The 15,787-nt window shown below is 37.7% G+C and overlaps 1 protein-coding gene across 7 annotated transcripts in view; it reads left to right on the forward strand.

Annotated features, from left to right (window-relative positions):
* CLEC16A (C-type lectin domain containing 16A) overlaps positions 1–15,787 on the forward strand; it is a 59,970-nt gene that overhangs the window by 28,512 nt on the left and 15,671 nt on the right. For all 7 annotated transcript variants that reach the window (XR_015277174.1, XM_086853650.1, XM_086853651.1 and 4 more), the window contains exons 16-21: positions 784–834; positions 1,925–2,053; positions 5,556–5,676; positions 9,469–9,620; positions 10,322–10,526; positions 11,220–11,387. Coding sequence is in view for 6 of the 7 variants with exons in the window: in XM_086853650.1 (XP_086709776.1) it covers positions 784–834; positions 1,925–2,053; positions 5,556–5,676; positions 9,469–9,620; positions 10,322–10,526; positions 11,220–11,387 (826 nt within the window). In the remaining variant the exon portion in view is untranslated. The remainder of the gene's footprint in view (positions 1–783; positions 835–1,924; positions 2,054–5,555; positions 5,677–9,468; positions 9,621–10,321; positions 10,527–11,219; positions 11,388–15,787) is intronic.

Genomic DNA, 15,787 nt, shown 5'->3' on the forward strand with positions numbered 1-15,787 from the left:
TCTGAAATGTCTTCCTGTTTTTCTTAAAATTCTCTTGAAGGATGTTTGCTTAATGTGACTTACAGAAAATAAGCAACTTGTGGTGGATTGACCTTGGCTGGCTGCTAGAGGTCCACTCAGCTGTTGTCTCACTGTCCTTCCTCAACAGGATGGAGGGAGAATAGACTATCTTGTCAAGATAAAGAACAGGGAGGTCACTTGCCAGTTACAGTCATGGGCAAAACAGACTCAACTTCACAGAAATTATTTTATTGCCAAAAATAGTAAATTTAGATAGTGAGAAACAAAGAAAAATTAAAACACTGCTGTCCCTCACCTCTCTCTTTCCCCAGGCTCAGCTTCTTTCCTTGCTCTTCAACCTTTTCCCCCTGTGAGTGATGCAGGGGCAATGGGAAGTAGGGATTCAGTGTCAGTCCACAACAGCTTCTCTCTGTTGCTCCCTCTTCACACTTTCCCCTGCCCCATGTGGGTCCCCTCCTCCATGGGCTGCAGTCCTTCAGGACAACAACTGCTTCAGTGTGGGTCCTGCAGAGTGCAGCTCCTTCAGAGCACACCTGCATGCTGTAGTGTTGGTACCTGCTTCACCATGGTCCTCCAGGGGCTGCAGGGGAACCTCTCCCTTTCTTAAATGTGTTTTTCTAGAGGTGCCAGCAGTGCTGCTGAGGGGCTCAGCAGTGGCCTGCAGCCCCAGCCTCCCTTCACAGACACACTGTACAGAGCCAAACCTCACAGAGTCCTAAACAGCAAGGCTTCATGGGATGTCCATATTCTTTCCTTTGGAAGGGAGAAGAAATATTTCTGGATATGTTTGAAGATGAATACCGGAGTATGACCGTAAGTGAGACCCCTTTTGCCCTGGTAAATCCTCAAACCCAGATACAGCACAGGAACAAGAAAAAGTTCTGATAGCTGCTGTTGACACTGGGGTCTTTATTGCTGGGAGTAGGATAACAAAATGTGGGTGGTGCTTTTGTCTCTGAGAAGTCGTGTCTATACTTATATAAATTATTTATGTGAAACTTCACAGCTCTTTATTAAATAAACTTTCATTACTTTCCAAAATTGAGTATACAAAAATTGCATCAGCCTAATAAATGGGACACTGGACTTATTTTTTTTGCCTTAAAGTCAAAATTTAAAATCAAACCTGGAAGAATTTGGGTTTTGGTATTTCATGGGAATTCCAAGCACAGAAAATCCTCAAAATCCTGTGCATGCGGACTTAGACATGAACAAAGGGTTTGACCTGAGACCTTGGAAAAGGCTTCTGCCTTTAAATCCAGAAGAATTTAGAAACCATGAGTAAAGAGTGTGGGGTTTGTAGTTTAGATAGAAAAGACATTAAGATAGGTAGTAGAAAGTTGTAAGGTTTTAAAAGTTAAGATATAGAAGTAGTTATAAAGTAATAAGAAGTTTGAGGTGTAGCAAATAGTTTCTTATACCATTATGATTGGTTAAGAATGTCTGCACTACAGCAAAGACAGATGAGTTAGATATTGGTGTAAAAGTAGAAACATTGTTTTGTGGGAGAAACTTATTGGCTAATTAACCTTTAAAAGACCTTGTAACCTGTGGTCTTTTGTCCACTGACCACAAGCATCTGGTGAATACAGTGAAGATGCTCTCACACCTTCATGAGATCATGCTTTAAGACGTCTCCCAGTGGTCCCATCTCACTCAATATCCTCACAGTATTTAGGAAATATCTTTTCTGTAATCTTGTGTTTTTCCTGTGTTTTATTTGTATGAAAAGTTTGGCAGTGTGTCTGGGAGCAATGAGAGATTGCATGTAAGGACCTTTAAATAAGACATGGCATTAAAAATTCTCAAAATTTTAGAATACACAGCAGTGAGTTGTATTTGAAACTAAAGAGGCAAATGCTTATTGTTCTGTATGGTAACCAGTGCTAAAATATTTTCATAGATGAAACCTATGAATGTAGAATACTTGATGATGGATGCCTCAATCTTGCTACCCCCAACGGGGACACCACTGACTGGGATTGATTTTGTGAAAAGATTACCTTGTGGAGATGTGGAAAGAACACGAAGAGTGAGTAAGAATGTTTTTCTTACATTTGTTCATGACAAAATGATGCCAAAATCATTGAGCAATTCTAGGAATACAAATACTTTTCTTTGTAAATTGCTTGATTGGAGGCTTCATCCATAGAATCCTAAAAGCTTGATGAAGACAGGTCTGTGTAGAGTATATAATAATTACCTGCCCCAGGGGAGAAACTTCTCTGATTTCTTGTGTCTAGTCAATGCAACATATTCTTGCATTGGGGTTTAAATTTTTCAGACCATTCAGAAAGCTACATACAAAGGCATTTTGATGACAATGAATATGTTGTCAGCTTCTTTTGTGATCTGCTATCTCAGTCCTATCTCTTAATTATATTCCTGTAGTAAGAATCTCCATGAAGACTGACTGGCTTTGTATTGTTCATATTTCTAGACATGGCAAAAATTTAATTTGACTTGAGAGTTCATCTTGCCAAGGTAATTTGTGATAATTTGAGAATGAGGAGAGAACCAGTAAAATATCTATTTTTGTGACTGACACAATATGTAGAGGTGATACTGACCTGAACGGCAACATCCTTATTTCCGTTCTTGGTCCTTATCTGGCTGTGTCCTGGAAGCCTTGCAGTGTCAGTAAGTCTAAGAGATATGTTGCTGCACAAAATCATTATTTGGAAAGTGCTGTTCTCTGTGTTTCTTTGCATTTATATAAGTGTATTATGCAAGTATAGTCAACTACTCTTGAAGAAAAAAAAAACATATTTCCAGGAATCTTCTGAAAAGGTTTGTTTTCATTGCTTATAAGCCACACAGCTTTCATTATCACAGCAAGTTGTTTGATAGAATGCAGTGAATTATTTTAAAAGGTATTATTCTTAGACAGCAGAAATGCTTCCTGGAATTCTCTCTTAGACATTTAACAGAAGGATACTTAGAAATACACATTAGTGGAAAATGACTGTTCCAGGATTTTCATGTTTCTAATATAAGGAATAGCTTAACATCTGTTGATGGAAATAAAAAAAATCAATACAAATATTCCTGTAGATCCTTTGGGATGAAAAGGTCTCTATCATCAACAAGAATTCCCAGAATGATTCCTTGTTGGTGCTCCTCCCCCAGTCACATTGCACTCGGGTTTCAATATCTTCTCAGTTCCTGTGCTGCTTCCTTCCAGCCAGGCTGCCTCACTTGGCTGAATTGTCACAGCAAAATGCTGGACTCAGGTGTACCTTGTGACACTGCTGCTGCCACTCAACCTGCTAAGGTTCTAATGATGGATTCAAATACAAAAATATTTGATTCTGAGTATGCTCTGACAGGATTTTAAAAAGTTCTCAAGTTTTATTTCACTAGCAAGGGAACTGATTATATTGTGAGTTCTTAGCTGTTAGGACCTTACTTCCTTGCTATAGAAAGTCTGAGTGGCAGCTTTTCTGCTCTTTAAAAACTTTAGAAGCTGTCAAAAATCTCACTTTATGAGAAGTTTTTGAAGTACTAAGAACATTTTTTTGTGGGAATGTAATAAGATAGTAGTAGGTTTCTTTGCAAATCGCTGTTTCTTTGTGCAAGGAACATGTACATAAATGAAGAAATCAACATCAAAATGCCTAATTCTTTAATGTAAGTAGAAATCCATATTTGTTCCACGTTAACAAAATAACCCAAAAAGTCAGTCAAAAAAATTCTAGGCCACAGAACTTTTCTTACTCTTTTGTTGAGATCTGATAAAATGTGTTATAAACAATACATTGATATTGGTAACAAACTGAGGGCTGTCAGTGTTGTAGGAAGCACAGCATGATTCTCTGATGTTGTTGTTAATTTTTTTTTTTTTTTTTTGCAAAGGCTAAAGTTCTAATTTTATTTTTTTACTCCTGTACTTTGTTCCACACTAAATGCAATTACATGGAGATGAGTTCCATTAGTTTGATAGGAAATGAATGTGATAAAAATTAATGCAATCTAGAAGGAAGAGGTTTGAGGGGGGAGATAAGTGAAAGCTGAATAATGGTTGCCCTCCAAATTTAAAAAAAAACAAACAAAAAAAATCTTGTTGGGTTTAACTTTTGGGTTACCAAAAATGCCAAGATTTTCCTGGTCTTGACTGAATTTGGCAAATTTTAAACCAAATACTGTGAATTCTTCTTGAAGCACCTGGTAAGAAAATTGCTTTTTAGTAAACCTGCATAATTTCAGTAAATCCACAAAATGTTAAAATGCAATCTGCATAAGAGGGAGAGATCATGTCTTGTTCCAAAGTGACTCTATTCTCATTAATTAAACACTATTATTATCATATTTTTGTTCGATACCCTTGATGTCCTTTGCTCCACATAATCATATTGCCCTGTTAAATTTCAATGGTGTACATGGCTTCCCTCTCTTCATCCCTGTTCTGCCAGAAATTTCTGGAAGCACTGCCAGTAGGGAGCTGGCCAGGCACTCACAGTTCTGCTTCACAGGAGCCACCGTTCTGTTGATTTTAAAAATAGAGGAGTGAAGGGTTTTCCCTTCAAGCACTTCAGATTTGTTTTTCCTAATACTTCCTGCAATCTGGGAGTTTGTGGGCACTGCAGCTGTTCATGAATTCAATGCTCTTACTGTAAGGCAGCAGTTAATTTACAGTATGCCACAGAATTACTGTGTAGGAAACTCGTAAAAAGCAGAACACCGGAAGTAATAAAAAATGATTTTTTCATTTGCTATACTAAAAATGCTGTTCTTGTAGGGAAAGAGGATTATAAATGGTGCCTTTCAAAATGTGGCTAATAAAATGATTGTTCTTTGACGCTTTGGGTCTTTGCATAACATATGTCATGAATTTGTAAACCAAAGATAGCATATTCATTTCACAGAGGAGCTGTTGAAAGTTTCTTGGGATCGTTGCAGCTTTCAGAATGTTTTACCCTGATGAAGACTTTCTGAGAATATAAATTAAGTGCTCCAAGAATGTTACATTATATGTGGCCAGTTTTGGTGAGCACAGCAAATTAAAATGCAGAAATCCCCACTCTTTCTCTCTTAAATTGTAAATATCTTAGCTGGACTTGGCCAGAAAGGTTATTACTGTTTCTGTTCAAAGTTCAAAATGTGAGTTCTTGAAGGTTGGTTGTGTAGGTGTCTGTAGCACAGAAGTGTTGCAAATACAATCAGTCTTAAAATAATTAAAGATTAAAGAAAAATATTCCAAGATTATTTTTTCTTAAACAGCTCCTTTAATTGTTTCCCTGTCAGTCACAATCTGTGTAAGTGTGCCAGTGAGAGAAAAGCTCTGCTGCTTCTATTTTACTGAAAATAAGTAGCATGTTTCAGCTTTTCATGTCTTTTTTAAACTAAGTTGTAAATAACATTCTACTTTTTCAATTTAAAATGTATTAAAATTTTAATTTTAAATGTAATAAAAATAGTTACTGTAGGACAGCAAACTTGGGGGTTGTAAAAGCCAGTATATGTTTGTAAGATTGTTAAAATATGTAGTATTGGGTGTAAAAATATTCTAATATTCTTTTCTTTAATTTCTTTAGGCAATCAGAGTTTTCTTTATGCTTCGTTCACTGTCACTGCACTTGAAAGGTGAGCTGGAAACTCAGTTACCGCTCACCAGAGAGGGAGATCTGATAAAGGCAGATGATGTTCTGGATCTGAGTAAGTAGCCCCTCAGTTTTCTAAATAGTCTAACATGAAAATATTACTGACATTTTTTTCTCCTAAACTGCTTGTTACTGCTCTTCTTAATTAAACTACCTGAAGTAGTTGTGTTGAAGTTCTACTGTGTATTGTAGCATAAAAATGTATTTTTCAGTTTCAGTATTTGCCCATACAAGAGACTCAGGAGAGTATCAGTATTTTGTCATAAAGCACATAGGAGTCAAGTAATTCCACAGAAGGTTCATTCCATACTGCTGCATATGCTGTCACCAGAATCACAACTACTGTTACTTTGCAGTGTTTTTCTACTGTAAATAGTTTTGAAGCAATTACATATTATGTGATAACTGCCTTAGACTGTCTGTGAGGCTGGAGGCATTTTCAGGCTTATTTAGCAGGTCACAGAGTGAAGTCACTGGCAGCTCAAATTAACAGCCTCAGTGATTGGTTTCATGTGGTAACAGAATTCTGTTACGGCAATGTTTTAAATGCCATGGCTAAGAGATAAATGAGGTTACATTTAAAGCTGTTATTTCTTTGCTGAAACAGAAAAAAGTAATACTATAGTTAAATTTCTTGGATCACTCTGCCAAGTATTCAGGCTTTAAAAGGCCATCACAGTCAACAGCTTTTAAAAAAGATTTGATAAAAGTTTGTGATGGAGTATTTGAGGTTGGAAGGAACTTTAGTAGATCATTTAGTCTAACCCCCTCTGCTCAAACTGGAGTCAGCTAGGAAAAGGTGCCCAGGACAACTTGTTATATTTGTGACAAAGGAGAGTAACCCAAAGTGTGGTGCAGGTGTATGACCAAGGACACATCCTCTAACTTCAACTAAATGTACTTCACGGGAACAAGGTGGATTCATGACTGGTTGCTTTCTTAGTAAAGCAGAGTGTAGTCCCAGATGGGCTGCCTTCTGTTGGGAAGAGCTCTTCCTGTGAAGTGGGAGGTGCTGCATTCACTGTCTCCAGCCTAATGCTTATCTTGGGCTGCCAGCTGTGCATACAAAGGGCTGGAAGTTTTCTGTAAGAGCTTTTAAAATCTGCAGATGATTTCTGGAATTGGGATGACTTTAAATTATAAAATCATTAGAGATCAAGCCCTAAAGCTGATCAGGTACATTTAGACCATCTCAAGTAGCTGTTATATTCATAAATATTTCTTACAATACAATCTTTTCAGGCAAATATTTTCATAAAGACAGGCAACTGTTTTCACTTAATTTACATCTTCAGCACTGCAAGCAGCTGAGGTCTATGAACTCTTCTTCCTTAGCTGTATTTCCTAAAACTTGGATTTTTCTTGGACAAAGTCCACAACATCATGGATCCATGCAATGGGTGTGTAGTGTCTGGTTACAAGCTACATTTTGCATGAGGAGAAATTAGCCGTTGCTGTTAATCTTAGAAGGGACACTCCAGTTCTTTGCAGCAGTGTCACACCAGGAAGCCATTCAGCCTGTGGTTCACTGTAATCCCCAGACCAAATTTGAATAGTACTGAAGTTTACTGGACTTGATATTTTCTTCTGAATGTGGTTAGGTATCTCTAGCTGTTTCATACCATAGCTGTAATTATTTGATCAGTTCACTGAAAATGTGTTTAACCACACTTTCTCTTCTGTTTTTGTCATCAAGGATGACAGTTTGACTCTCCAGCAGCTGTGAACTAGAAACAGTCATGTAAATGGAGTACATTCAGTTGTATAAGCTCATAGGATTCCTGTAACAATTGCCTAGTAAATGAGTAACTTTCTGTTCTTTGAAAGACTTACAGTAATGATTTACTTCAAGGTGTTGTCAGATCTAAAATAAAAACTTTCTCTTCTGGAAAGCTTTCTGCCCTCTGAGTTCTTGAAGTAGCATTTTTGTGGCTGGACAGTTGAATTTTTACAGCAAGTATTTTAACCTGCTTGCTGTTGCACTGAAAACTTTGTAAATACTGGTCCAAAACTATCATTTGAGAGCTCCACAACTCCATTTGATGTTGTGGCCTGTTTGTTGAGAATCTCCCAATAGACTCAAAATTTGTCAGCCTGACATACTGTGTTTGGAAGAGTCCTTAATCCAAGCACTTCATGTCTTCAGAAGAATAGGACTGCTCCAGGAATTCTAGTCAACTGAAATAAATATATTGATGGACTAATTCGGTTAAAGAATAAAAGAGGTAAGAAGTAAAACATAGTAAAATAAGAAATACCCAGTTCTGCCTGGTGTCTCCTTCTCTAAACAGAAATAAATCCTCCACAGGTTCTTATAGTAATATTTGCCTATCCTGTATGGATTTCTTGAGCTTTTGAGGGCTAGGAGAAGGTAATAGCAATCAATCTTCACGTTAACTGAATCATGTCCTGTATGTATTGTGTTTATTGATTAAACTTGTTTTCTCAAATTTCAAAAGCTCACAGTAGATTCACACTGGTTAGCAATAATTATGCTCTTAATTGTATTAAGGCTTCTATATTTCATGCCTTTCTTTCCTACCACCCAATCAATTTTGAATGGATCTTGCTGGTAGAAGGTAATTGTTAGATTCAGAGAAATGTTAGTTGGAAAGGACCTCTCACTTGTGTTTCTGGTTTTTTTTTTTTTTGGGAAGAGGAAATTGGTTTGGTTTTTGAAGCTTGAAAACTTTTGGTGATTGAAATTCCACAACATCTCTGGGTAACCTGCTGCACAAAAGAATTTCTTCCACCTTCTGACCATAATTTTTGGCTGTTGTCTACAGCTGTATGACCTGTCACTATGAAGAGCTGTGCACTTACACTTGTAGCTTATCCTGCAAATGTTTCTAGTATGAAAATGATGTTAAATGTTTGTTTAGATGTTTGGATGAGTAAATAAGTGCTACTGTTTTGTATAGCTTTCAGAATATTTTACTTGCTGTAAATTGTACTAAATGAGAGAGATGAAAAGACCTGTGTGCACCAAGTATATGAATGAAAGTATCAATATGATGCAAAAGGAAAAAGCAGCTCTTAGTAGAGTCAGCAGAGCTCTGCTAGGGATTGGCACTGCCAGTTTAAGGGCTGCTTGGTAGATTTCAGCTGGTGTAGAGAGGGTGATTTAGCCCCTTTTCTTGAATAATGGGATTGAACTGGAATGGGGCAGTGAGGAAATGCTGGAGAATGTATTTTGGGGTTTGTTGGAGGGGTTTCTGGAGTAAGAGAGGGTATGTTTGTTCAATATAAGTGAATTAAATATATGGATAAAGGAAAAAATGTCACCTCATTAGCTCATTTAACAAACATTGTCAAAACACTGCTACTGTTTACTTGGAGGGTCCAAATAATCTCGAAACTGAAGTTGGGTCCAGGAGCCCAACATAGGTTTCAGACCTGTACAAAAGTAGCCTGTGTCAGGAGCCAAAGTTTATAACAAGTTAGAAGTGATGGCCTGCAGTGGTGTTGGGCCTGGCTGTGGTTGTTAACAGGACTTCTTGAGACTTCCACGTAGTGAGAGAAGTTGGGACTGTTGCAGTTTCACCCCTGAGATGAAGGGAGATTTTTTTCTGGAAAGTGATGAAGATGGAAAGAGGTACATATAGTACCCATCTTATATTTAACTTGTAAGATGTCTAAACCACTGTTAAAATCTCCTTTGCCCTTTCTATGATAGAGAAGTTAAAATATCCGTGAAAAACATGAGCAGAAGCTTTAACCATGTGTTGTCAAGGTTATTACATTTTTATATGTCAACATTTTATGTTATGTAAAATACCCACACAATCCAGAAAATATCCACATTCAACTTCAGTGTTACATAACCTCTTTTCCTTTATTCTTTCAGATAACAGTGATCTGATTGCTTGTACAGTCATAACAAAGGATGGGGGTCAAGTTCAAAGATTCCTGGCTGTGGATATTTACCAGATGAGTTTGGTTGAACCAGATATTGCCAGACTTGGATGGGGAGTAGTTAAATTTGCAGGCCTTCTGCAGGTAAGGGAAGTTGTAGTTTGGGTGGCCAGCTTTTCTGAGCTGAAAATCTACATTTTATGTTGGATAAATAGTAATGCAAATATTAGCTTATATATTTAAGCTCTGTACCATGCTTGCTTGTTTCTTTGGTCACTAGTCTTTTTTTTGCTTTCTGCCTTTTAAAATATTTATGATTTTCTCAAGTTTACCTACGTAACCAGATACACAATTGCAGATGGGGTAACTTCTTAACATGCGTTTGGCTGTGCTCATTTGAACACTGAAGTCACATCTGGTTAGGATTGTGTCCCAAGCACTTCACTCAAGTAGCACATTAACGAACTCAGAGTTCTGGTTTTCCTACACAGGTAGAGAAGGTGACAGGTTGTTATTTTGAAATTATCTGTGCTTATCTAAGGAAGTTTTTCTCATTTGTCTCTTTCTTGCCTTAGCCATCACTGTTTCTATTTCCTGAAAATTTGCTATACTCAAATAATTTAAATCAATCTCTATGAATACTGATTTCTGAAGAAGTAAATCCAACTTTTATAACTTGCAGAGTCTGGTTTGGTTCTCTTTTGTTGGGTTTTTTAACATCGGGAACTGTCTTTGTAAGAGCTTTAATGGAACATTCATAGGATTTTCTTTAAATGTTAGCATTTAACCTGTGGTTTAGAAAAGCTTACTTTTTCTTAAACTACTTGCCTTCTGCTTCTCTTTAGGATATGCAGGTGACTGGAGTAGAGGATGACAGCAGAGCCCTGAACATAATAATTCACAAGCCTGCCTCAAGCCCTCATTCGAAGCCCTTCCCGATCCTCCAGGCCACGTTTATTTTTGCGGATCACATTCGCTGCATCATCGCCAAGCAGCGCCTGGCCAAAGGCCGGATCCAGGCTCGGCGCACCAAAATGCAGAGAATAGCAGGTGAATGGCTGTCCTGAAATGATTCTGGGAGGCAGGACTTGCCTGTCATTGCATACATGTAAAGCTGAGGCACCATGAGGGGTGGTGGGCCACAGAAACCTATAAACCAGGGCTAAGTTTCTAAGGAACAGATTTGGTTTCACATTTAACTTTGAGTTTATGAAGTGGATGTGTCATACTTTTATGGCTTGCTTCATATAAAAAAAATTTAAAGCAAAGTTGAGGCTATTACAGTTGATTTGATACTAAAAATTTTAGGTTAAATATAAAAGGCATTTACTTGCCATTTTAAAGCAGATTGTCTCTTTAAATGGCTTTCTGCAGTGCTCAGTAACTAATGAATTACTTCATTTGTGCAGGGAAAAACAAAAGGGGTTTTTTATTGTTAATAACTCCTATGTTTTTTTAGTGCAAGGGACTTCCCGTATCCTGAGCTTTAGCTCTTTTCCACTGTATTTTGAGGTTTCCCTAGTGTGAATGTGGTGTGGACAGCAATGTAGGAAAGGTTGCCAGAAAGATTGGCTCTTTAGTTTGTCAGTGCATTTGTAACCATAATTAAGAGGGAAATGAAGGCAAGTTCTGTTAAAATCTGGTTTAGTCTTGAGATTCTGAGCAAACTATCAATTTTCTTGTCAACTCCTCTTCCTTTTATGTATTTGAGTAACAAAAACTATCAATTGTGATTAAACATAGCTCTCCTGGATCTTCCTGTTCAGCCTTCAACTGAAGTTATGGGTTTTGGACACAGCTCTGGACCTGCAGCCCAGCACCTCCCATTTAGATTCTATGACCAGTCCCGGCGTGGGAGCAGTGACCCAACAGTGCAGCGTTCTGTCTTTGCATCTGTTGACAAAGTCCCTGGTAAGATTAGCATTCATTGACAAGCAGTTTTTGCTTTGTGATTTCTGTCTGCAGAAACTGTACTGGAACTTGTACAAACAATGAAAAGCTTATTGTGATGTGTTCCTGAACACACAACTCCAGGATGAGGCTTATGGAGAAATTTACTCTGAGAGAAGCAATACCTGGGTGTGGATATGTGAGCAATACTTCCATGGCAGTTTCCCCAGATGGCTTAATACCTTGCCTTCTTTACAAATCAAGTTAGTTTAAATCATGCTTTGCATACTCAGTGTTTATGAAACACATTGTGTCAGTTGTGCATATTTCCTCCTTTAATTTGGTTATGAATGTTTTCATGCTGGATTGTGAAAAGAGCCAGGATGCTGTGTACTGCCTCATTTCCCTCAGAGTGGGCAAGACAAGAGAAAGGACCACAGCTAAAACAGGGCCACTCCTAAAACATGAACTTGGAACTGGGATTAAAGGAATGATTCTAGATCAATGAGCTCTTTGCTTTTTTTGTGTCTCTTTATTGTCTGTTTCACAAATTGACTTCTCTGCAGAAATTCTTTTCCAGATGGTGACATCTTTCCTTTTGAGTTGAGTAATTTTAAAGGGAAGTCTCATACTGCTTGAAAGTACTTAACTGTGCTGTATTGTACTAAAGATCTCATTACCACTTGCTGCCAGTCATTTCACAGAATTCAGCATTTCTCTTTAAATGTGATTCAGAATTCAAATGCACAGAATTCAGATTACTTAGAACACAGATGTTTTACTGCTTTAAGGCTAAATTGGAGCTCAGTTGCCCAAGTCCTGACTGGGGAACAGAAATTATAAAACCATAGATGTTGTCAGTCAGGTGTTTCAAAGTGTATGTTGTGTGAGGGGAGTGTTTTCCTTACTTGAGGTGGCTTCCACAGAAAAGGTGTGGTTGGAAAGGTGCCAGTGTTACTATTACAGTTTTCTCCTAGGGAGTGTGGACTTGTGTTCCTAACAAATTACTTAATCTCCTAATTTGAAGGGGGCTATTGGGGATGATGCAGCATAGTAGTTTGTTCAAGCAACCACATACTTTATTTGAATCCTGGAAATGTAGACTTCCATTTGCAGATCAAGAGGGAAAAAGTATTTTGAAGCTTTTATTTGATACAAAGTATGAAAAATGAGGCACATAACTTGAAGTATTTCAGGTGCAGCATCTTTGAAATGCGTTTTATGACAGGTGGTAATATAATGAAAATGGATTAATATGCTGTTTTACATCTGATTACAAAATAAGTATCAAATGTGAGTTTGTCCTCTTATCTTTACTGAGGAATGAATAACATTTCCTCGTTCCTAGTGATTTACACAGGGACCTGTTTGTGCTTGTCCCTGAATCAGGCTTGCAGTGGTTTTTACTTCAAGAAGAGAATTTTGTGGCTTTGAAAAAATCATTGAACGAGCTGCAGTTAAATTACTGGCTTCATGTATTCATTTCTTACTGCACCAGTTCCAGCTGGTGTTTTAAGTTCTGCAAAGCTCATGCAGTCAGTTAATTTGGTTGTACTTTTAATAAATAAATTATGCTTTCCTTTGGTGATGTCCTTTGTAGATTTAAAGGAGAGCAATGTTTTTCTGGCAACATTTTTAGAAGACTAATTACTACTTTTGGTAGGACCATGTTGGCTGTCAGCGCTGTACATCCAGCATTGTTTTTAAGAAACTAAAAATTATATAAACATTTTCATTCCTCCTGCAAATTTCAGTCTGTGAAGAACTTTAATACAACTATTGACTTGGTTCCCTAATTCCTATTTAGAATTTTCAAGAGCACTCGTTGCAGTTGTCTGGTTCAGTTTCTCTCATAGTGCCTATATAATCCTCTGCATATGTCTGCAGAGAGCCTGCAGTTACCTTCTGTGTTCCTGTGTTGTTAAACTGGGCTTCGTTTTCCTTCATTGTTCCACAGTCCAAAGTTAAAATCTTGGTGTATGGGGGGAAGAGGGTAAGGATTATTATATCTAAAAACTGGATTTTGTGCAAGACAAGTGAATGGTGATGAGCATGTCACAGACAATGCTTCAGAACATCCCACTGAACACAGTGGACAGTTCAGGTTATCCAAGTGCAGGGACATGCTGTAATCATCTCCTGATGGGCTGCACAGTTCTCAGCAGAGAAAAACGTAAGCAAAATCCCTCACTCAGTCAATTTTATCATCATGAAGTCATGGCTATGAATATACTCCAAGGGCTATTTTAAGTTATTGGCCTTTGCTAGAATGTTAGAGCATTTTAGGGATAGTGTAGCTGGCTGGACTGTTCATCATCTCATGTATTAGCGATGTATGAATATATTGTACTTCTGAAGCACCTATGTAAATACAGAAGTATGCTGTTTTCAAAGAAACCAGCAGATTTGGTGGGGGTCCTGTGAACAAAGGTCTTCCGTTGAAAGTAAATAAGTAATGACTTCCTCTTCAAGCTAACTCAAGAATTAGTTTCAAGTATCAGCTCTATTCTGAGATTTATATGTCCAGTGTGTCTTAAGGGAAATGTTAACGATTTCCAGCAAAAGGTACATGTAAATATTTTAACAAGTGTGGTTGCTTACCTACTAAGTAAATTTATTTTGAAAAGCAAAAGGAATCAATAGATTTCTCTTACTGTTTTATCCATTGTTAATATCTTAGTACATGATGATAAGGTTTTGAGGGGAAAAAATTAAGAAAAAGACTTCTTGTTAACATTGACATGGCAAGCAAGCTATAACCATCATCACTTTAAAGTCTGAAGGAAAAAAATCATCCATAGCTTTGGAACACTGTGTAGTATGAGCTAATATTCCTGTCATCATCAGATGAACCTTCTAACTGTTATTTTGCTTCCTGTATCTGATTAATTCTGCTCACCTTTTCTTTGCAAGTATTTCCTGAAGAAGTTTCCAGAGTATTTTTTCATGGTCAGTAGTTTCTGAGTTACAGTATTTTGAATTATTTAGGCTTACCTTTCCCTCCTACCTAAATTAGCTTCTTTTGGCACACTTAAAATTCTTCCTCTGCAGTTGTTTTGGGAGAGAAAATACATCTCAATGTATTTTTGTCATTTTGAAGCAAATGCTCCCAAGTAAGGATATGAATCCACAAGTGCTGTTCTGCAGAAGCTTTGGGCTTGCAATCCTGCTAAATCAGACCAGCTTTCCCTATGGCAGTCATGGGAGACCTTGTTAACTGTTTTCTGCTGTTCTGGTGAGGGTGGAAGATTTCTTCTCCCTTGAACTGCAAATTGTTTATGGATATAGAATGCTTCGGATGGGTACAGCTTTTACCAGCAGTGTAAGGGAAGCTAAATACCTTGATGTAAGCTCTTCTATACCAGTGTCTTTAGGAACTGTTCTTAATTTCATTCACATTAACAGTTGGCTTTGCCTCACTTCTGTGGTCACAAGTCCACTGGTTATTCCTTGTTTCCCAAGCCTAACTGGTATTTCAAACTATGAAGTGTGTATGAAAAATCTAATATACGTTTTCTGTGATTAAAAAATAAAGCACTCGGGGCCAGTGATACATGTGGAAGTCTTTCACATTTGAGGTGGTTCAGTTTGTGGTTAACTTTTTGCAGACTATCAGGCGTCACTGTGTGTAACCTCAGTTTAACTTACCTAAATGATTTTAGAAGATCGATGGGTTTGGTTTCTGAAATAAAATAGATGGATTTATTTACATTTATGAGATAATTAGCTCCTCACGAACTATTTTGTTTTTCACTGAGAGATCTCTTCTGCCTTGGTGGTGATTTAATTCTTTCAAGTGGTGTTCATCTTGAACATAATGAATTGTAATTTAATTTGATAAAAGTGACATTTAGGTACCTATCTAAAACTGCTGCAGTGTTACAGAAATTCAGATAGCATTGTGTTTCTGCAGGTGTTTTTGAGTCTAGTTCTTGGGTAAGCATGAGAAGTAGAAGGTAGAAGGACTGCAGATCAAGTCAGATTGTTAACAGGACTGATGTCTGTTAGCTTTCTTCACTCTGTTGTTTTCACTTGTACACAGCCTCTCAGTGTGTTGCTGCTAACAGCATTTTCCTGACTTGTCATATCTGAGTTTTGAGTGACTGCTTCCTCTATGACAACAGCACATTCCCGATACAGGAGAGTTTCTGAGTGAATCATCCGTCCAGTGCTGTGGGAGATTCCTATATAAAAGGATAAAGAACTGTGTGGTGCATTTTCAGCCTTGCCTGACTGACAGATGCTTTCCCTTTTAGTGTTGACTTTGCAGTGAAGGCAGCGAGTATTGTTAGGTGTTTTACAGGCCACATTGTGGCTACTCTCAGTAATCCACAGGAGTGCCAGAAAGACTTCTGCATTAGTACTCTCCCATGGGAGAGGGAGGAGAGCTGCAGAAGAGTTGTGTACCTCACCTGACCTAC

This window comes from Cyanistes caeruleus, chromosome 17 (genome assembly GCF_971803275.1).
Source record: "Cyanistes caeruleus chromosome 17, bCyaCae1.hap1.1, whole genome shotgun sequence".
Lineage (NCBI taxonomy): Eukaryota > Metazoa > Chordata > Aves > Passeriformes > Paridae > Cyanistes > Cyanistes caeruleus.